This window comes from Podospora pseudocomata, chromosome 6 (assembly GCF_035222375.1).
Source record: "Podospora pseudocomata strain CBS 415.72m chromosome 6, whole genome shotgun sequence".
In the NCBI taxonomy this organism is placed as follows: domain Eukaryota; kingdom Fungi; phylum Ascomycota; class Sordariomycetes; order Sordariales; family Podosporaceae; genus Podospora; species Podospora pseudocomata.
The window spans coordinates 3,105,684-3,126,855 of record NC_085890.1 but is presented as its reverse complement, the minus strand read 5'-3'; the positions used below and the strand labels follow the sequence as shown (position 1 = coordinate 3,126,855).

General features: G+C 52.7%; 9 protein-coding genes and 1 non-coding gene across 10 annotated transcripts; 4 read left to right on the top strand and 6 right to left on the bottom strand.

Moving 5' to 3' along the window:
* Positions 1-3,311: 3,311 nt before the first annotated feature.
* On the top strand, positions 3,312-6,668 carry QC762_0099060 (uncharacterized protein; the record flags this gene model as incomplete). The annotated part of the gene is made up of 6 exons (XM_062884171.1): positions 3,312-3,687; positions 3,750-3,811; positions 3,859-4,153; positions 4,200-4,557; positions 4,603-4,777; positions 4,837-6,668. The coding sequence occupies exons 4-6, from the start codon at positions 4,435-4,437 to the stop codon at positions 6,666-6,668; spliced, it is 2,130 nt and encodes a 709-aa protein (XP_062741030.1). The 5' UTR covers positions 3,312-3,687; positions 3,750-3,811; positions 3,859-4,153; positions 4,200-4,434.
* A 1,907-nt stretch (positions 6,669-8,575) lies between these two features.
* On the top strand, positions 8,576-8,848 carry QC762_607940 (uncharacterized protein; the record flags this gene model as incomplete). The annotated part of the gene is made up of 1 exon (XM_062892475.1): positions 8,576-8,848. One exon carries the CDS (start codon positions 8,576-8,578, stop codon positions 8,846-8,848), a length of 273 nt encoding a protein of 90 aa, XP_062741029.1.
* A 307-nt stretch (positions 8,849-9,155) lies between these two features.
* On the bottom strand, positions 9,156-10,718 carry QC762_0099040 (uncharacterized protein; the record flags this gene model as incomplete). The annotated part of the gene is made up of 1 exon (XM_062884170.1): positions 9,156-10,718. The coding sequence occupies one exon, from the start codon at positions 10,716-10,718 to the stop codon at positions 9,156-9,158; it is 1,563 nt and encodes a 520-aa protein (XP_062741028.1).
* A 915-nt stretch (positions 10,719-11,633) lies between these two features.
* On the bottom strand, positions 11,634-13,082 carry URA9 (Dihydroorotate dehydrogenase (quinone), mitochondrial; the record flags this gene model as incomplete). Its single annotated transcript, XM_062892474.1, has 1 exon — positions 11,634-13,082. The coding sequence occupies one exon, from the start codon at positions 13,080-13,082 to the stop codon at positions 11,634-11,636; it is 1,449 nt and encodes a 482-aa protein (XP_062741027.1).
* Positions 13,083-13,457: 375 nt separating this feature from the next.
* On the bottom strand, positions 13,458-14,562 carry QC762_607910 (uncharacterized protein; the record flags this gene model as incomplete). The annotated part of the gene is made up of 2 exons (XM_062892473.1): positions 13,941-14,562; positions 13,458-13,881 (listed from the first exon to the last, which is right to left on the bottom strand). Exons 1-2 carry the CDS (start codon positions 14,321-14,323, stop codon positions 13,458-13,460), a joined length of 807 nt encoding a protein of 268 aa, XP_062741026.1. The 5' UTR covers positions 14,324-14,562.
* A 331-nt stretch (positions 14,563-14,893) lies between these two features.
* On the bottom strand, positions 14,894-14,997 carry QC762_0099010. The gene has a single exon. It is a non-coding gene; the product is annotated as a tRNA-Arg (tRNA).
* A 102-nt stretch (positions 14,998-15,099) lies between these two features.
* On the bottom strand, positions 15,100-16,771 carry QC762_607900 (uncharacterized protein). Its single transcript, XM_062892472.1, has 2 exons — positions 16,479-16,771; positions 15,100-16,420 (listed from the first exon to the last, which is right to left on the bottom strand). The coding sequence occupies exons 1-2, from the start codon at positions 16,718-16,720 to the stop codon at positions 15,199-15,201; spliced, it is 1,464 nt and encodes a 487-aa protein (XP_062741025.1). The 5' UTR covers positions 16,721-16,771; the 3' UTR covers positions 15,100-15,198.
* A 700-nt stretch (positions 16,772-17,471) lies between these two features.
* Positions 17,472-18,483, top strand: QC762_607890 (uncharacterized protein; the record flags this gene model as incomplete). Its single annotated transcript, XM_062892471.1, has 2 exons — positions 17,472-17,910; positions 18,011-18,483. 2 exons carry the CDS (start codon positions 17,472-17,474, stop codon positions 18,481-18,483), a joined length of 912 nt encoding a protein of 303 aa, XP_062741024.1.
* A 100-nt stretch (positions 18,484-18,583) lies between these two features.
* On the top strand, positions 18,584-18,774 carry QC762_607885 (uncharacterized protein; the record flags this gene model as incomplete). Its single annotated transcript, XM_062892470.1, has 2 exons — positions 18,584-18,622; positions 18,679-18,774. 2 exons carry the CDS (start codon positions 18,584-18,586, stop codon positions 18,772-18,774), a joined length of 135 nt encoding a protein of 44 aa, XP_062741023.1.
* On the bottom strand, positions 18,729-20,516 carry QC762_607880 (uncharacterized protein; the record flags this gene model as incomplete). The annotated part of the gene is made up of 5 exons (XM_062892469.1): positions 18,729-19,191; positions 19,255-19,691; positions 19,745-19,866; positions 19,923-20,204; positions 20,264-20,516. 5 exons carry the CDS (start codon positions 20,514-20,516, stop codon positions 18,972-18,974), a joined length of 1,314 nt encoding a protein of 437 aa, XP_062741022.1. The 3' UTR covers positions 18,729-18,971.
* Positions 20,517-21,172: the final 656 nt, after the last annotated feature.

Below are 21,172 nucleotides of genomic sequence, written 5' to 3'. Positions count from 1 at the left end.
CTTGGCGAAGGTGAGCCATGAGGGATCACCACCGATCACCAGTGAGCCGGAGTGAGCCAGATACAGAGGTACTTGGGAACTTAAGGTCTATATATACGGAGGAACTGGAGGAACTGGCTGGTGTAGATGGACAGTTCTGCAGTATGCAATTCAAGTCCAGTTATTGGTATCAAGACTTTTTTGATTAAAACAACCCAATTGTTGTAAACTGTTTAGCTGTACCGAACCAGGATTGTTCAGAAGTGCCTTCAACCAGTATCCCTTTCAGGGTTTTCGGATAGGAGTTCGTTATATATAGCTATTCGGAAACTCCCTAGTAAAGATATAATAATCACTTTTACCGACCCGACTACTAGGGACTAATATTCTTTAAATAATAACTAAATCCAATAAAATTTCGGTAACTAAGCGAAGGAAGCTTGAAAAACTTTTATAATGTTAGTAAAAGGGGTCTATAAATCCGATGTTAGGGAACCCCGGACATAGAATTCGGTAAAGGATTAACGTACATTATAAGCGAGTCGCGCATATAAGCGAGTCGCGCACTCTCTGTTACCCTACCACAACTACCCTCAATTACACAACCACAACACTAGGAAACTACAATAACTGAATCAGAAACAGATGAATCAGATGATTCTGCAGCCTCCTGGCATGTACGTGCATTATGGCCAGGCTTGCCGCACACACCACAGCACCGAACCTTCGTACGAGCTCCCCTGCATTACCGCCATCCTGCTGCGTTTCTTGCGCTGCCTCCCCACCCACGGCCTTCTGGTCAAGTATATCCTTTGCATCTTGCACAGTAAGTAATCCTCCGAGCCGCACACGTGTTTTTTGGCTCTCCGGCGCTTACTTAGTGCCTCGTTGGCCTTGCGGGAGTGAAGTGTTCTCTGCACGAAGGAGAGCCACCTGGTGCATCACAGCCATTGTACTCTTAGCAAGCTGGTCCACAGCAGCCAACATTGAAGTCGGGGAGCTATTTTGATGGTTGGCAATGCGAGTCTTGATAAGCGTTGACTGCGAGTCAGCTTCTCGGGGGTTGTGTGGTGTCTGGAAGACCCAAGGTTGTGCAGTGCCGGGCCGTGAGTTTGGAGGTGTTGGCGTACGAAGCTTTACATCTAGCTTGGAAAGCACCCTCTCTGGATCGTACGGCGCAAGGCCAGCACCTGCAAAGCCACCCTGTATATTCTTCTCTGTTATAGAGGCAAAAAAGGCCTCGCGGAAGGCACAGAGGAACTCGAGCTTGCTTACGTGGTTGATATGCATGCGCATCAAGTCCTCGATCTGGCGGCCGTACGCCTGCTTCAATGGCCCCAAGCAGCCGACATCGAGTGGCTGGAGGTAGTGTGAAGAATGCGGAGGCATGCAGAGCGTGATGATGTTGTTCTGCTGGCAGTAGCGCTCAAATTCAGTCGAGTGGTGGCTTTCGTGGCCGTCGAGGATCAACAACCGGTATTTGCCCTTTGTGCGGGACGCTGTGTGATAGTCGAAGTGCTTGATCCAATCTAGGCCTACCGGATTGGTAGTCCAGCCATTATCGGTGGTTGCGATGCGCCAGGTAGACGGTAGGTTGCACTCGGTGTACCAGTTAGCAAGGTGGTACTGTGCGGCCAAGATGATGAAGGGAGGGATAGCCCAGCCGAGGGCATTGACTCCCTGGATCACCGTTGCCCATTCGCGGTTGCCAGGCTGGGCCAGTTTCGCCTTGCTAAGGCCGTCTGAGGTCGTAACTACCATGCCCGCGAAGATAATACCCATCATAAACCCAGTCTCGTCGAAGTTGTAGACATCGTCATCCACAATACCGTACTTGGCCTTGGTGTTCCGCACAAGCGTGAACCACTCGCTGATGACCTTTGGATCCTCGCACTTGGCCCTCTGGTAGTCGTATCTACGTGTAAAACGCGTACGGAGCTGTGGCTGGCGTTTGACGAAGTTGTGTGCCCAGAGCTTGCCAACAGGGGGCGCGTCGCGTACGCGTAGCAGTTGGTTGGCCATATCTTCCACACCACGCAATCTTGGTGGAAAAGCTCGCGCACATAGCTCAATAACGTATTGAATAATAGCATCCTCTTCTGATTGAGTGAGCTTCTTCGAATTGGGCGTGGTGTCGCGTCGTGCAGGCCGGCCAGCGCGTCGGTCACGGAGGGTTGATGGTGGTACATTATAGAGCTTAGCTGCGGCTCTGAGGCGTAATTTTTCGTCCTTTTGGAGAGCTTCAAGGGCTAAGATTACCCTCGCTTCCTTTAAAGTAGGTGGCATGTTGGGTTGTAGAGAAAAATGATGTTAAGTGTAGAGAGAAAGCGTCGCAATGGCCAGTGCGCGACTCGCTTATATGCGCGACTCGCTTATAATGTACGTTAGGTTTAAATTACTTAAGAAAGTCAAATTCCAGTACCTAAAATACCAGAACCTCAAATAGGTATCTATCTTAATCACTCTCACAAATCAAGTAGAAACTAAAACGATTTACAATACAGGTGAGGTTTTCAAGACCCAGATACTTAACTGCGAGCCATACTGGGCACCATTACGACCTACCCAGTGCTACAAATGCTGGAAATGGGGCCACACCAGTCGCTACTGTCACGGCAGGCCGGACCACTGCACCATACCTGTCACGGCAGGCCGGACCACTGCACCATACCCACTGTGATTGCTATCAAAAGCTACAAGTGAGCCAAGCTTCCTGGCTTGGCTCGCTCCAGTGGTATATATATGGTGACGCCGCCACAGCCGTCACAGCTACTGCAAGAAGGACTCCCTATATCCCAGGTGTGGCACGGGGGCTCACGGTACAGGTGGAAAGGAAGGCGAGGCACAGTGCCACACCCTCACCCGCCACCTGCCTTGCAAGTGCCCAACCTGCAGAGGGAGATATCTAGCCTGGAACAAGGAATGCCCGGAACGCAAGAAGGCACAAAATACGGCTAGAGAAGCATATCAGCACCGGCCCCGTACCTTCGAAGCGGCTACACCTACACCCACAACGCTAGCCTCATCCCTTACCTTCACCAACAGCCAGGACGACAGCCACTACCAGGCTGAAGAACAGGTCAGGAAGAGAGGAAGGCCCACGTATATACAACAAGCCTCATGTCACGGGCAGGACAGGTTGACAGATTAGTGACAATGATATTCAGCTAAGCTACAGTCTGGGCTCTATTCCGTCGGGTACGGGCAGGCTCTATTGTCAAGACGTAGCTTAAAGAGCTACAAACAGGTCTCGCGGCAGCGAGATGCGAAGTCATTCAAATCGCATTAGCCCGTGCTCTACACGTGCCAAGCTCCATCACTAGTTGGATATGGCGCTTCTGGCGCTTTGGGCGGTAAGCATTAGACGATCTCAGCCCGTTGCCAAGTCCTTCGATATACTCCGTGTCCAATACTATTCTTTTGATAACCGCGAGGCACTCGATTGCCTGCCTTACTTCCAACCATTGGTTCTCGATAGCGGTTGGGCCGTGATGTGGTTGGTTGGTCGTTTGACGTGTGACACGCATACAAAGGCCGAACAGCGCCTCATTATGGGTCTCGCTAAGTCTAAATACTCCTCTCTCCATCACTTTCGTTCTTACGGCGACCTTAACATAGTCACCGCCGCGATTGAAGCTGACCCTTGCCAGCCTGGTGCTCAATACGAGCCCCGCTTTTCAGAATATTCCTAGGATGACCACGACAGAGGTGAGATCGCTCTCTATATAAGAAGCGGCGACCGATGCTAACTACCGGCACTCCATCCTTAGGCTTGCAGGGGACTCCGCCGGATCGTCCCAGTCGACGACGCTCCCGACGACGCGACGATCGAGTAAGTTCCACCCGGTCAAACGCATAGAGGCACGTCTAACCGGACAGTATTATCGCAATCCACGGATTGGGCACCGAGTCGCCGCGGACATGGGAGTTTAAGAAAAGAAATGGGGATGGGGTTGTGAACTGGCTGTCGGACAGCGACATGCTGTCGGCAGCCCTACCAAAGGCCCGCATATATACGTACGACTGGAATGCAAACTACTTCGCAAATGCACCCGTGCAGACGCTGCTCGGCCATGCCGATACGCTACTCGGTCTTATCGCCGAAGGCCGTGGTTCGCAAACGCGACCGATTATCTTCGTCGCCTCTTGTTTTGGAGGGCTTATTCTGGCCGAGGTATGTCCCTAGATCATATACGGCGGGCAGCGGTTAACCTCCCCAGGCGATTAACCGAGCTGCCCAGGAAGGCAGCGCCTATAAACATATCCTGCTTTCCACTGTCGGCATCGTGTTTCTCGCCACTCCATTCCAGGGTAGTGATGCTGCGAAGCAGGCTCGGTGGCAGGTGCTGGTTAAAGGCATTATGGGAGAGCAGGCCTCTGACCAACTCATAGAAGACCTCGAGCAGAGCCACGACTTCGTCCACCAGCGCGTTCAGAAGTTCGCCGAGATCGCTAATGCTAAGGCAGTGCAACTGCCCCCTGAGTTGCTTTTCCGAGACTAGGAAGACGGAGATGTTAAGACGCATCCTATCGCCGGGGTGGGCGAAGCGCCTGTCAAGGAGTGTTACCCGCAAGATTGTACGTTAGTTGCCCCCGTTCGTAATATTTAACTGACCTTGATAGCTTGTGACGGAGTCTTCGGCCTGCCTGCATGGTTTCCCTCGCCAAGGCTTGGATGCGACCCATTCAGGGATGAATAAATTCCAAGGTCCAAAATGTCCCAACTTTAAATTAGTTAAAGATGCGGTCAGGAAACTCGCTGGAGACGCATCGGTTGTTTTAAAACTGCGGAAGAACTGTAAGCTGATCATCTCCTGGGTGGGCTGATACGGCCAGAATAGTACTAACATGGTGAAGCTACCGTGAAGGGACACTGGATCGTCCGGTTCGGACGTAATAAGGAATTCGTCGGGCGTGAATCAATTCTCGAAGATCTTCTAAAGAGGGTTCTTCCTAGTGGAGACGAAGATGACTGCCAACGGACCGCCATCGAAGGTCTGGGGGGGGTTGGAAAGACGCAGATCGCGCTGGAGACCGCTTATCGCATTCGCGACGTGCAGCCGGAATGCTCGGTCTTTTGGGTTCCCGCTGTAGATACCACCGCTTTCGAGAATGCATACCGCGCTATCGGCCAGCAGCTCAAGGTACCGGGAATCGACGAAGAAAAAGCAGATGTTAAGGCACTTATTAAGTCCGTATTGGGCCGCGAGAGTATGGGTAACTGGCTTTTGATTATCGACAACGCCGACGATGAAAAGCTACTCTTTGGGGATACCGCCCTTACCGACAATCTTCCATTCAGCCGGAAAGGATCTATTCTTTTCACAACCCGAAACCACAAACTTGGATTAAGGCTGGTCGAGTCTGAAAATCATATTATCGCAGTTGAAGAAATGAGCAAAGACGAGGCCCTTAAGCTATTAGGGAAAAACCTAAAAAGTTCCCAGATGAGCGACACAAGAAGTAACAATGCGTTGCTGGAGTTTCTTACTAACCTCCCTCTGGCAATACGGCAAGCGTCTGCTTATATGGCCAAGGAGCAGATCTCGACTGCGCGGTACCTCAAGCTGTGCAAGTCCAGTGATGAGGATATGGTTAAGTTGTTGAGTAGTCACTTTGACGACCGACACCGATATAAGAACATTCAAAATGCTGTCGCCACAACTTGGCTGATTTCGTTCCAGCAAATCTCAGATCACGACGCGCTGGCAGCTGACTACCTTAGATTTCTGTGCTTTTTAGCCGGGAAGGATATTCCGCACTCCCTGTTGCCGCCGGCGGGGACGCTAGAGACTGTTGAAGCAATCGGGACCCTGAAGGCGTATGCATTTATCTCCCAACAAAATGAGTCGGATAGCTACGATATCCATCGGCTAGTTCAGATATCGATGCTGAGCTGGTTAGATGGAAAGGGAGAGCGACAAGAATGGACGGCCAAAGTATTAGAACGGCTTAACGATATATTTCCTTGGCCCAAACACGAAAACCGAGAAGAGTGGATAAGGTATCTTCCTCATACGCAACATGCTCTTCAACTACGGAAGAAGACAGATGACGAGGAAGCGACAACAGGTCTTCTTTCCAAAGTGGGTGAGAGCTTTTTCAATTTAGGGAAGTATAAGGAGGCCGAGCAGATGCATCGGCAGGCGCTGCAGCTACGGGAGAAGGTGTTGGGCAAGGAGCATCCCGACACGCTTAGTAGCATGAACAACCTTGCTCTTGTGCTTCATAGCCAGGGGAAGTATAAGGAGGCCGAGCAAATGCATCGGCAGGCGCTGCAGCTACGGGAGAAGGTGTTGGGCAAGGAGCATCCCGACACGCTTAGTAGCATGGACAACCTTGCGAGTGTACTTGATAGCCAGGGGAAGTATGAGGAGGCCGAGCAGATGCATCGGCAGGCGCTGCAGCTACGGGAGAAAGTGTTGGGCAAGGAGCATCCCGACACGCTTAGTAGCATGAACAACCTTGCGCTTGTGCTTGGTAGCCAGGGGAAGTATGAGGAGGCCGAGCAGATGCATCGTCAGGCGCTGCAGCTACGCGAGAAGGTGTTGGGCAAGGAGCATCCCGACACGCTTAGTAGCATGAACAACCTTGCGCTTGTACTTGATAGCCAGGGGAGGTATGAGGAGGCCGAGCAGATGCATCGTCAGGCGCTGCAGCTACGGGAGAAGGTGTCGAAGATCAGATAACTGGGCTTGTGTGACGGCTGTGGCGGCGTCACCATATATATACCACTGGAGCGAGCCAAGCCAGGAAGCTTGGCTCACTTGTAGCTTTTGACAGCAATCACAGTGGGTATGGTGCAGTGGTCCGGCCTGCCGTGACTGTCACGGGTAGCACAGGTTGACAGGTTAATGACAGTAGTATTCAGCTAAGCTACGGTTTGGGCTCTATTCCGTCTGATACGGACAGGCTCTATTGTCAAGACGTAGCTCAAAGAGCTACAAACAGGTCTCGCGGCAGCGAGATGCAAAATCTTTCCAGTCGCATTGGCCCGTGCTCTGCACGTGCCATGCTCCATCAGTGGGTCAACGACGGTCACGGAGCAACCGCCGTGACAGTGACAAGCTTCTTCGATTTAAGCGTAGTATCGCGTCGTGCAGGCCGGCTAGCGCGTCGGTGTTTAAGTGTACTGCGATCGACGTTATATATCTTAGCTGCAGCTAATATACTTAGATTTTTATCATTTTGAAGAGCCTTGAGGGCTAAGAGTATATAGGCTTCCTTTGAAGTAGATGGCATTTTGGATTGTTGAGAAAATGAGGTTTTGAGGGTGAGGTTACGCGTTGCGTGAAAAAACTGGTCGCTCGCTTATATTGGTCGCTCGCTTATAATATACGTTATGTAAATATGAAACGAAACTGTAGTCAAGACAAGCAGTATGTTGGTTTGTCGCACGATGCAACTAGGCCTTTACCTTGATTTTCAAATTCGGTATTCGAACTTAAGCTAGTTAATTTGGACATTTCGAAATCAAACACATTTTTTCCAGGCTGAAATGGGCAGGAGGGTAGGGTGGAAGAGGCAGTGCTGCTCCTAACTACACACCCCACCTAAGTCCAAAAGCGGCAATACATTTCCCTTGACCGGGAAGAACATATGGAGTAACTGATATATGAAACGCAGCCCACTGTATTCGGAATTTTGACACTGTCATCTTCAAAGCAGCTCACTCGCTTCAGGCTGAACGGAGGTGGTGTCTTACGGGGACTCCCATCCAGAACAGCCTATCAGACCTGCGATCACTGCTCCACTTCCTGCGAAATGGGCCCCTGTCAGATGCCAAAAGGTTCGATAGACTGATCGTTGATCCTATCCGCAACGATCCAACTATGGGCGAGTCTTTTCGAAATCTCAAGCTCCTCTTCAACACAATGTGTCTGCGGAGAACAGAGACCTTGCTCGACTTGCCACCATCCACCACTGAGACGGTTTTGATAAGCCATTCTCCTCAAAAGACTGCAGCGTACGAAGCCATTCTGGATGATTGTCGAGCCGAGGATGAACAGCAGGCTTGCGGGAAGTCTGAGTTAAAGAGCTTCAACATCCTCTTCCAGACTGCGCAAAGCTTCGGATGCTTTGCAATCATGGGACTTTTGTCACCTCAAATCAGCACCAGCGGCCTCGTAATCGGTCAAAATTGAGAGAACTCGAGATGACCGGGGGCGACTCATGCGTCTTGTGCTGTATGGATGAGGACTCCAGTTCATCTCTCAGTGGGGCCAAACAGTGCCCTCTGTGCGGGCAGTTGTTGGTCACTTCAAAGCCTCAACCATCTTTGGCGACCAAAAACAGCCTTCTGAGCGTATCTGTGACGTCAAGTGGTGCATCTACACCGGTTTCCAGTAGCCCTTCTCCAGCGCGATCTGCAACCAGTTCCACAGCAGGGTACTCCTCCAAGCTCCTCACTGTTGCGCAAAACATAGAGAAACATTTCAATGCTGACGGCAGCAAAAGGTACGCACAAGTACCACCCAGCCGCCAGCTCAATAGTCTAACAAACCATGGTGTTGTCTTTACCTCCTGGCGGACGACCCTTAACTTACTCCAAATCCTGCTCACTGAACGCTCCCTCCCATTTCTGAGGATCGACGGGATGGTCAACGCAACAGATCGCATAGCAATCATCGACAACTTCAGCACAAATCCAGACATCCCAGTCTTACTTCTGACCATCAATTCCGGCGCCGTCGGTTTGACCATCACAGCAGCAAATGTCGTCCACCTCATCGAACCAATCTACAACCCAGCCATCGAAGCACAAGCTGTTGCCCGAGTGCTCAGGATGGGCCAGACTCGGCCGGTCAAGATTCTTAGGTATGTGACGGAAGGAACGATTGAGCCGGTACGCTTCCTCGTCGCTGACTGAAGAATAGAAGCTAATACATGTCGGGTTCAAGCAAATCTTGAAGATACAAGAGCGCAAGAAACGCCTTGCTCAGCTATCACTTGATGACCAAGCTCCAGGAGGGGAGTCTATTGATGTGAGTTCTGCCCCGAAAATACCATGTCCGGTACTCTGACACCTGCCAGGACCTCAAATTTGTTTTGGATACGAGGAGATAGGGGGGCAACCAAAACAGAAATCTCTTTTTATATAACCAGAATACCCGAACCATTACCCATATCGTCACGTCATATCATCATTACATCCCCCCTCCCCCCTTGATTTCCACCTACACCCTCCGACACCACCCACTCCCCTCCCCCTCCCTCCCTAACCCCATCTCACACAACCCCTGATCCAACAACCCCGTCTTCACCGCCCCAACAACCCACCTCACCGTCCCCTCCTCCCCCGGCTCCCCAACCCGAATCCTCACATCCCTCCCATACTTACCCCTCTTAACAACCTTTTCAAACTCCTTCCTGATCCAACCCCTCTCCTCCCCCCTTCTCCCCCTAAAGTCAGGAAAATATCCCCCCAACGGCCTCTCATCCAACTGTCTTTCTAAACCCTCACTATTCCACAAAAGCAACATCAGCGCCCCGCGGGCGTTTTGCGCAAACATTTTGCTGTTAACCAACCCCTCAAAGGACCGGAGCGCCTCGCTGAGGTAATTGACGTTGTTATCTTCCTCTAGGGTTTGAGAGTAAGACGCTAAGTCGACTAGCATGAGGATGGAGAGGTTGGCGGAGAGGAAATTAAAGATTTTGCGGCGGAGGAAGGAGCAGCAGGATGTATTGTCGCGGTCGATGAGGTCGAATTCGAGGGAGGAGGTGGATGGGAAGGGGGTGAGGGATTCGCGGTGGAGGGATCGGGGGGCAGAGGAGAAGTGCTTGATGTGGGAGAGGTCGGTTGGTGTGGGGGTGTATGATGGGGTAAAAGAGCGGGATAATAGGGAGAGGAGGAGGGTGATGAATGGGCGGGAGCGGCCGAGAGTGGTGTAGCAGAGGTTTGTCCAAAGGGGGTCAGACCACAAGGTGGTGGTTTGGTTGATAAAGGCGAGGGTCTCTGGGTTGACTTGGGGGGGTTCGTCGAGGGGTAAATCGTGGAGGGTGATGGCTGTTTGGAGGAGGTTTGATAGGGGTGGTGGGATTTGTTGGTTGGGTTGTTGATGGTAGTGTGTTCCTTGGGCGTGGATTTCATAAAGGATTCGTCTCATCTCTTTTATGGCCGCGGTTCTCACTTGGGTGGCTGGATCCCCTGTTGGTTGCTGGTCGGAGGATCCTGGTGAGCTGCATTTTCTCATTTGGTCAAAAAGCAAAGTCTTTCCCTCGCATCTTGTCGGGCCGCAACCAGTAACCATGACTTGAGCCGTCCGACACAAGGCTTCCCGGTCTTGTTCAAGTTGCCGGTCGATGGCCGCTGAGCGCTTCGCTGCCATGCGTGCCTCCCGGGCAGCCTGTGATTTTGCCGAGTGGATAAGTGGCCATGTCGCCGATTTCCTTACCTCCCCGACCTTCTCAGACTCAAAATGTGGTGGTGATGATGACTGAATCCTTTTGGTGGTGTTGTTGTTTTGGTTTGGGTCCAGTTGAAACACGGACAGGAAGGCGAGCAGATCAAACGGTATGCCGAAGCAACCCGTCGAGCGAGCTCTCCTGCGCTTGGCTCTCTTGTTGGCGAGACCAGAAGTTGGTGAATTGGAATGTGTGAGTTGCCAAAAAACCTTTGCTGTTGGTGTAGCGCTCATTTTGAGATGATCCTCCTCATCCGAGAGTCCCCAATTGTCAGAGATCAGTTCGTCGTCGGTCTTCGTGGTTGTTGTTGTAGGACGAGGGATGATGGATTTCATTTTTCTGGGCTGGTACAGCCTACCAAAGCTGGACGGCCGGGTATCGTATGATCGGAAGGCTTGGAGTATTATTAGGTCATCCAAACATCACCGCCCAGACAATAATCCAAGAGGATTGAGCAAAGCAACATCAACAGCGACAAAAAAAACCTGGGAGAACGGCAGTTGAAGTAAAAAAAAAAAAAAAAGCCGTGCCGCAACATTCCACAACACCCAAACTATTTGGTCCAACGGCGCTGATGTTCAGGCACGCACTTCATCTGACACACTGTGACACAAAGAGCACATAGACATTCCTCAACTTCCGATTGATGAACAAACCCCCCCTGCACATTCTGCACCAACCCGTGCCGTTGGGGGAGCGCTGTGATTGGCGCCCCTGGCGTGGCCGATAAGTATGGCAGCGGCCCCCCTAACCCCCATTCTCCCTAGAATCGAACCCCCCAAGGTAACTGTTCCACCAAGCTACAGGCAAACCACAGGCCGGATGATGATTTCCAGAAGGAAAAACCGGCCTGGACCGACGGTTGTGAGGCATGGCGTAGAAAATTCGATTCGTTAGTTTTGTGATCGAAGCTTGGAGGAACAAAGTCTGGCGCTTCCATGGTCAGGGGGTGACATTTTTATGCGTGCCAAGCCCGTTGGATCGGATAACTTGGAAGCGATCGGGTTGGTCGACCCAAAACCAAACTGTAAAAACTCCATGCAACCCTCCTCGGTGAGTCCGCCCCAAACATACATTCAGCTGGTAACCCACTTGATGACACTTGTGATGTTCGGTCGGAGGCGGACGAAGTGGTTGGGGGTATAAACATTCGCTTCTATCTCGCTTTTTGCTAAATTCTCGGTCAAAAGGGCCGTTCAATATGCATATATACAATCCTACACCTACACTCAGCCTTCACGGTCTCTTCCTCACTGCTTCTTGTCCTCGATAGCCAACTTCTCCCGCATCTCATTCTTTATCCGCGTGATAGTGCCGGACCCACCATAGACCATCCCGGTGTAAACCATGGCAACGCTGGCTCCAGCATTGAGAACCTTGAGAGCCTCGTCGCCATTTGTGATACCACCCGTCGCGAAGATGACCTTTTGGTTCTTGTTGAACGCATCCCCGAGGCCCTCGGTCTTGAGCGAATAGCTGTCCAGCATCTTTCTGTATCTTCCAACCAAGTTCAGCGTCTGATTGAACAGCGCTGGACCTGAGTAGCCACCATCCTCCATGATGTTCTTCTGCTCCTGGCTGGTCAATCTCACGCCCTTTGGCACGAGCCCCGTCCTCTTCTTGGTTGTGTTGCCCACAATAACACCGTCCACTCCGCTCATCCACACAGCCTGCACCACACCCTCCATCTGGCTGTCGTCATCCTCGTCCGGGCTGACTTTGACCATGACTCTAGGCTTGACCTTTCTCTTGGTCTTTTGCGCCTCCTCCACGACGGCGCTCAGCAGCGCAGTCAATGGGCCGGTAGCCTGCAAATCTCTCAGGCCAGGAGTGTTGGGACTGCTGACATTGACAACCAGCACATCGGCGTATGGTGCTAGCCTGTTGACACAAGTGACATAATCCTTCTTCACAGCCTCCACATCCTTCTCATCTGTCTTCTTGTTCTTGGCAATCTGCACGCACAGCAAGCGCCCATCCTTCAAGCTGCCCACCGGAACTCCCGCCGCCCCGTCAAGCATCTCCTTTTCCGTGAAACCAATGCTCCGGGCAAATGTCCGTAGTCTTTCCCTCAGGTGCGCAGCCACGGCGTCAGCACCCTTAGAGTTTAGACCATATCTGTTGATCAACCCATCGGTAGACACAACTCTGAAAACTCTTGGCTTGGGGTTTCCTTCTTGCGGAAGGGGCGTGATGCCGCCTACCTCGACAACACCGGCGCCGAGAGCAAACAGAGGGTCGGGAATTTCAGCGTCCTTGTCGAGACCAGCGGAGATGCCGATTGGGTTGGACAGCTCGACGCCAAAGACGTTGACAGCCAAGGGTTTGGCACCGGTGGCGTCGCCATCTTGAACGCGCTCGCGGGGGTGGAGACCGACCGAGTAGAGGGCTTTGAGGGCAGCGGTGCCGGCGTGGTGGGCATCTTCGGCGTCAGGGAAGAGAACGCGGATGACGGGGGGGACGAGGTATTTGTGGAAGGAGGCACGAGTGTCGGTTCCGTAGTAGTATCCGAGAACGGCGGCAGTACCGAGGGCGGTGCTGATAGCTACTGTCTTTGCGCTGGAGCCACCGGAGGAGGAGGAAGCAGTCGAGGCGGGGCGACGAGGGACGGCATGGTTGATTCTCGGGGTGGGATTCCGTGCAAGGGGTCGGAGGGCAGAGGAGAGGGTATGCCTCGTTCGGAGAAAGGGGCTAGCCATGGTTGAACGCAGAGCTGAGCCGGGCCAGCGCTCAATGGCTTCTGAGAAAAGTCGTGGTGTGGGGGAGTTTGGTGAGGATGATGACGATGTTTTCTTGGGCTCAGTATTTTTGGAGCTTTACCGCGGTGTCGGCTTGGTTCCTGGCGCTTGCAGGGGCCAGCCAAGGGTGGCACAGTGTGAGATGGTCGTCTGGACCGTGCGCAGCCGCTGTCAGATGCTCGATGCAAGAGACCCCGCACTGTCCCCTCGAGCAAATCGTCCGATCCATCAAAGCTTGAGCTTCTGCTCTTGAACAAACCACCTAACGCCTTGCTTGTGCTATTGGATATTATCTAACTCTATAATCTATCATGAATATTCCGTCTTGTTTCCTTTTCACGCCGCGGCTTTGGCCATAGCCGACGCAGCAACCTCTTCTACTTTCCCCACTGTTGCTACTGCTGCTGCTTCTGCTTCGGCCGCGATGCTCTCCTCGGCCTTCTTGTTCAGCCAGCTCAGATACGTTTGCCAGCCCACCGCCACAGTCCCGCTGAACATGGAACGGAATGGCAGAGGTACGAAGGCGAAGTTGATGGCCATAACAGCCGGCCATAGCTTGACGGAATTCGCGATGCTCGGTGGGACAGTCTTCACAAGGCGCTCCCAGATCTCGGAAGGCGACGCCCCAGACAACACAGCCTGTGTGCCAAAGAAGTACGTATTGAACAGTGGCGCAAACACGATTTGGTTAACGACAACTCTCGCTGCTATCGAGAGAGCTCGCGACGCAAAGGTGAAGCTGTTCGACAGGTAAACTACCCTATGCGCGACAACGTTAGCCAACCCACGATCGAGCGCAAACCCCCGAACATTGCCTACCAAAGATATGATGGCACCGACGATGTTCCACCGATGAATAGCGCTCGCGCCGTCCGCCCGAAGTCATGTTCGTCTCCACCAATGCTTTGCGCCGAGATGTCGCCGCACAGGAAGATAAACAGCGAGGTCAATATCTGTGTTGTATATGGGCGCTTCTGGTGCGTTCGTCCGTACGCCTGAGCTGCTCTCGTCAACGGCCCGAGCCTGAGCCAGAGAGGCGGAGGTTGGATCTTCGCGGGCGGTGTGATCGGAGCTTGTTGCTGCGCGCTCTGAATTGGTTTCGCTCCATTGACTTTCGAGGAGTGTGGTCGGCGTTGTCGGAACTTTTCGAGGTTCTGGATCTGCCTGCGGAAGGCTGTTCTGACGGCGGCGCACACTGCCATGTCGTTGGTAGGAAGGTAGGCTCGGGGATGTTGAGAAGCGACGGGAGAGACGACGGTTGATGCGCCGGGCTATGACAGTGGCATGGCCTTTTAAAAGAGCAAAATAGAAATGACTCGGACGTGGAGATGCGGTTGTTTCACAGACTTCGTGGCGGAGTTTGACTGAGGTGGTCAGAACGCGACATTTGAGTCAACTGGCGGTTTGAACAAATGATGTGCTCCCGTGCGCTCCCGAGCCGTTGTCCCGGCGCTGCGCTGGCCGCCCAGACAGCGGGATGTCCGCTAATTTTTAGCACCCATTTCTCCAATGCCGGTCCCGAACTCGGCGTGCGGGCATGGTCACCCGCGCTTTGCTGCGGCTGACAGGTCATCGGGCCGCAGCGCATTCTCTGAGGGGGGCACCACAACGCAGATCAGTTCCATGTGGTGGTACCTTTCCAGTCCAAGTCAGCTTGTTATTCTTTCAGTTATCATCTGATGTGTTGTCAACGAAGGCTGACAAACACATTTTCTTTCATCTCGACTTCTACTTGGACCCTGTTTCGTGGCCAATTTCCAACAACTAACCAAGCCCGGCTAGCGCAATGGTAGCGCGTAAGACTTCTAACAATTCCTCTGGATCTTCAGAAGTGATTGACATCTTAAGGCTGTGGGTTCGAGTCCCACGTCGGGTGTATCTTTTGACATTTCCCTCCTATGGAACATGGAAATTTTTGCATCCTTCATCAGTTGCTATTGGCGTTATTACTTTTGCTAACGAGGCCTCAAAAGCCTGGGTATCTATGACTATCTATGCGCAACAGTTGCTCATCATTATCATCTCATATTTGGAGATCCGCCCCAACATCATCATACACATCATCAACTCATTTTGCTCAAGCCTTGACAGCCCTCTTCTCATCAAAATCCTCACTCGCACCCACACTGCCAGTGTCACCCTCCGAAATCCCACCAGCCTCGACCTTGCGCAAGTCAATCGGCCTCTCCGGCACCATAAACACCACCGCCGACGTCGCCGGAATGGTGAACCCAAACATGGCAAACGAGATGACGAGGTTGACCATAGGCGGCACCTTAGCAGCACCGATACCAAACGAAATGCAAGACCCCACACTCTCAAACGTCCGGACAATGCTCACCGCCAGCGTCAGAGTCTCAATGTCGTCAAAGAAGGCCCCCACGATCCAGTACACAAACATGTAGTGGCTCTCGTTCAAGAACCGGAGCATGACCATGCTGGCGAAACCCCTCCCGAACCCGGGGAGGTCCCAGTCGAGGGTGATGCGGGGGTTGGAGTCGCCGTATAACTTCTCGTTGGAGACCTGCCAGCCGAATGACCCAAGCATGAGAACAACAAAGGAAGCCCAGCAGATCTTGGCGAGGGTTGGACGGGAGAAGCATTTCAGGTCGTAGAACCACCCCCAAAAGATGTTGGCGAATGTGGCGGCGATGCCGGCGGTGAGAGAGCCGAGGGCGCGGGCGCGGACGGAGAAGTATTTCGTCATGTAGATCCCGAGGTAGGTCGTGTTCCATTGGAAGCCGACGAGGATGGGGATGAGAAGGTACATTTGCTTGCGCTTCATCAACGCCCAGATCTTGCGGGTTTCTTCCCGGAAGGTCTTGCCTATGGTTGGGTCTCTTGGGGATGTCCCGTCGCTTCGGATGACCTTTTGGGGTGGGGATAACAGGAAGGATAATGGGAGACCGAGGCATTGGAGGGCGATGAGGACGAGGTAGGTGGTGTATCCTACTTTGCCTCTTGTGGACGAGTCCTTGCCCGCGTTGAGAGACATTTGGATGGAGGAGCCGATGAGCTGGCCGAGTTCGCGGAGGCCGAGCCAGATGCCGGTGAACTTGCCCCGATCTTTGATGTCGCCGTAGCCGAGGGCGATGGCGCCTTCCGAGGCCCAGAGGGCAGAGGCGGCGATGCCGCAGGTTACGCCGCCGAAGAGGACGAACCATTCCGTGCCGTAGCGGTTGTTGACGTAGAGCGAGGCCGAGTAGGGGGCGTAACCGAGGGTACCGATGATGAGGACCTTTTTGACGCCGATTTTGTTGGCGAGGATTCCGAAGAGGGGGCAGCCGAAGACCATGATACTGTGGGGAGGTTAGCAAGTTGGTCAAGGGGTGAGGTGAGGTGGAACAGGGGACATACCCGAAAGTCAGAGAGTTGGAGGCGTTGACAAGGTAGGGTTCTTGCTGACCGCCAGCACCTGTGTTGTTCAGGGCACTCCAAATACCAGGTTGGGTAAAAGAGATGAGACCGACAATGATGACGTTGAACAGAGGACTGCGATACCATCTCGTGAACCACGAAACAGGCTTCGTCTGCTCGCCTTGGGACTCGATCACGGCCCCATCGTTGATAACTTTTTGGTCCTGCTCGGCGGTGGACATCTTGACTGAGATTCTGTCTGAGTGTTTGAACCCAGAAGAAACAGCTCTTGACGATGAGTGATGAGAGGATACAGATTCAACCCCGACCAGCGAGCGACACCCCGTCTTTATGCATCTCGCCACGCGCAGAATCTGCAATTCAACCGTCTGGATCTGGCAGCTCGACTGCAGCGGTAAGTGATCACCGTCTCCCGCTAGCTGGTTTCCCTATCGATATTTTACTTGGCCATGTGGGGGTTAATGGGGGGTTTGGGGGGGTTATCGAGCAGAACTGGCGTAGTCGCCCTCTTGACAGGATGTCGTGATGAGGTGTGTTGATGATGAACTTGGAACCAACAGGCCGGTAGGTCTCAATGGGACTGGTTTTATCACTGCAACACACCCGGTAGTCTGTCCGGGAATAGCTACCCTCCTCCGGCGAGAGACGTGGTGGACGAACAAGATGCAGTGAAGTGGAGTCGCTGGAGGAGAGTCGTGCTTACAGGGATGCCGTTGCGCCATCGACTTGCGTCTTGATCACCACACTACAAACACCGGTGCTGCTGACACTTTTTTGGACGCGATCACGCAAAAGGATATGGGGGTTGGCATTCATGAAACTATGAAAAAATTCCATGTTAAAAGGATCCGGGGAAGTTGTGGGCGCATGGGTTACGATGTGACTGCCACCACCACCTCGTCACAACGTTTGCCAATGCAGCCCCAAGAACGCCACAGCTTGTTTTGACTTCAGTTTGAGACATAACTCAAGATGGCAACCGTTGATATTCTTCGACCAGCTCACTACGAGCTATCAGTTGATCTCCCTGCCCCCTACCCACCATCTTCACAGTTCCCCTATTCGCTCAGCAGAACAGACCAAACCTCTTCAATAGACGATGTTATTTCCGAAATCAAGAAGCTCACAGCCTCTGGTGAAATCAGGTCGTTGCTGAACAAACACGGCGCAATCTGCTTCCAAAACCTCAACCTCAAATCCGCAGATGAGTTCTCCCAATTCGCCCACGCCTTTGGCTTCGCACCGCACGAAGACATTGGCAACCCAGTCCGCCGAACAGTTCTCGCTCCGAACGTAGCAACAGCAAACGAAGGCCCAAACACCATGCCAATTTTTCCTCATAACGAGTTTGGACTAAGCCCACACTTTCCCTCTTATGTATTCTTCTACTGTGCTGAGGCCCCAGAGACTGGTATGTTTCGACCCAACCTCTCCCCACCAACACCACTCCCCCCTTTTAACCCCTATCCATCCCTCCTCCCGTTGTCCCCCAGCTGACCTGTATCTACCAGGAGGCGAAACCCCTCTCAACCTCTCCTCCCCACTCCTCGCCCACCTCACAACCCACCGCCCCGAATTCATCTCTTCCCTCCGCCGTCTGGGCCTGAAATACCAACTCTTCCACCCCTCCCACCAACCCACAAACTCCCCGGGCACAACCCCCCTCCAAGCCTACGGCCGAACTGTCCTCGACATCGACCCCATTCACATCATCCGCTCAAAAGTCGAAGCCGAGATCCGCCGCCTACCGACAGCAAAATGGGAATGGGAGAATATTTCCCCTGACAACCAACTTGGAGACCTGAGAGTGTGGCAGGTGCTACCCGGGATAAGGACCCATCCGCACACAGGGGAGGAGATGTTTTTTAATAACTGCGTTTCGAGGTTTTTGAACGCGATAAGGGAGGGGACGTTGGAACATCCGTATAGGAATGGGAGGGGGGAGTATATTCCGCCTTGTTTTGTAAGTTTTGGCAGGCGATGAAAAAGGGGATGCAGCTAATGGATAATAGTATGGCGATGGGAGTGAGATTCCTAGGGAGTATCTCGATTCGGCGGTGGAGTTTATACAGAGGAGTCGGGCGATGGTTAGCTGGGAGAGGGGGGATGTGGTGTTGATTGATGTGGGTATCTTTCTTGGAAGAGGGCTTTGGTGGAAAGTGGGCTGACATGAGAATAGAATTACGCCGTGCAGCATGCGAGGGAGCCATGGACGGGAGATAGGAAGCTGTTGGCTAGCTTGTGGGATGACGCAGAGGTACCGCCGGCGGCATAATGATGTTCAACTTGACGAAAAACGAGTGGTTGGTTTGTGCTAAAGGCTACATACTTGTGCGGCTTGTTTGTCGTGTGTCAAACAAAGACAGCCCATTAAGACCTGCTGAGCCATGCGTGTTACTTGCCCTCATCATCCACATTACCTACCTAGTGCCTGACATCCCACCCGGACATAAGCTCTTCATGAGTCTCCACTCAAACACCACTATCATCCTGAAAATGGTCCGGATGATGCCAATCCCAATGATTAATCGGATTGCTCTGCCACGCCCTCCAGCTCTCACAGCTCTCCTCAATCGCCTCCCTGCCCCCGTGCCTCCCCAAAATCTCGGGGATCCTCTCCTTGTTCTCAATAATCTGAATCGCCAACCCGGACGAGGCATGGAAGGCGATATGACAATGTAAAATCCAGATTCTGTTCACATCAAGTCAGCTAAACACAGCAGACCCTGGGTTGTTATGGCAAGGAAAGACTCACCCCGGATTGTCCGCCTTGAAAGCAATAATCACATATCCCGTCGCCGGCAACAGCACCACATCCCTCCTAGGCGGGTTATCACACTTCAACTTGTCATTCCTGCAATTCAGCTTATCCGGCGTGAACCACCTCCCCTCCCCTTCATGGCCAATCTCCAAGTCATCATACCAGTTCTTTTTGCTCTGCCTCAGCAGGGCAAAGTCGTGACCGTGCAAGTGCATGGGGTGAGCAGCAGGGAAGAAGATTCTACCACCTTCCTGCGGGATCTTGTCTGGGGCCGTGATTACCATCCAGACCCATTGGTCATCGGTGGCATTGGGGAGTGTGACCACGTCAAGGTAGGGCTTGTCGATGAGCTCATTGATGCGATCCAGGGCGAGGAGGGTCGGGTCGGAAAAATTGATGCGAAAGGGGGCTTCGTGCATCATCCAGCGGGTCTATAGGGGGTGGTTAGAGATTAGAGGATTGAAAGCGAAAGAAAGAGACTGACGTATGCTTTGTCGTTGGGGATGTACGGCATGGAGCTGTTAGGTCCGCCAGAGCTGATCATACCGACGTTGAAGATGTACTGTGAGTTGTTCGGGAGCGTGTACGGGTCTTCAACCTTGGGATCTAGTTCCACGTCAGCCAGGCGAAGGTTGAACTGTATGGAAGAGAAGTATACGTACCGATATTGACAGGATCGCCCACTGTCCACGGCCTCCAGGGCACCAACTTGTCATAGGGCTCATCCGCACACATGGTATCGTACAGAGACGGCTCCGAGAGAGGGTCTTGCCAGCCCCTGGGCGGCATGGTCCTGTTGTACCGAACAATGCCCATTTGCTCGTCTGGACCGAACGCAAACTTGGAGCACTTTCGAGCAGGGGTGGCTCTCATCCAGTAGTTGCCGTATCTCTCCGTCTTGTACCCATTTTCGTGTCCATGGACAAGAACATGGTAGCGCTGGCCTTCACCGTTGTGTTAGTAAGTCTCCTTCAGCCATTAGTGAGTCTCAAAAAGAACTTGCCGATCCCAATCTTGATGTGTGTCGTGTTGTACGGCTTGATGGGAACAAAGTCCGCCTCAATGACCTCCAAGGTGTGGTTGTCAATAGAAAAAACAAAGGTGGTATCAACAGCGGTATTAACCAAGATCAACATGTGCGCCTGTCCTTCGTCAAGCCAGATGGTGTACTTTTCTGGCTTGGGGCCCCAACCGAACTGGCCAGTGCCATTGATCAGGATATTTGTCATTTCAGGAGCGACACCGGTTGACATCATCAGAGGCCAGTCCTCAAAGACGCTGCGGTGATTCCAGTCGGAGAGAAGCAGGGGGCGGAATGCCTCGTTAGCTCCAAATTGGGCGGTTGATGGGCCGTAGATTGTGATAGGGCCGAGAAGGCCGTCTCCGTACTGGAGGGAGTAATGGCTGGTGATGGTTAGTGGTTGCTCAAAGGATAGGACAGGTGGTGGGAGACTTACCTGTGATACCAGGCTGATCCGTACTGAAGTGCTCGGAACCGATAAGTGAAGGTCTCCCCGGGTGCGATGGGGCATTCAGTGATGCCATTGACACCGTCAAACTGGAATGTCTCCCACTGGCGGATGCCATGCCAGTGAACCTGAGTGAGGAGTTAATGGCCGCCCTGTGCTTAAAACGGAGAAGAGCTTACCGAGGTGCCGTTCCATCGGAGGTTATTCTTGATTGTCACCTCTGTACTGGTTAGCTAGAGTCGATTCTCAATGAGTGATGGTGTCTTTTCACCGATAGTATCGCCCCAGCATGCCTCTGTTCCATGTGTTAGTACATTCGTCTTCCAATCTCTGGAACACAACTTACCAATCCACGGTCCGGGATACCTCCTCTGAAAGACCTTCCCATGCTCCATCGTCATGCCATCAGGAGATATCGGCTCCTCAGATATGTCAAAGTGGTA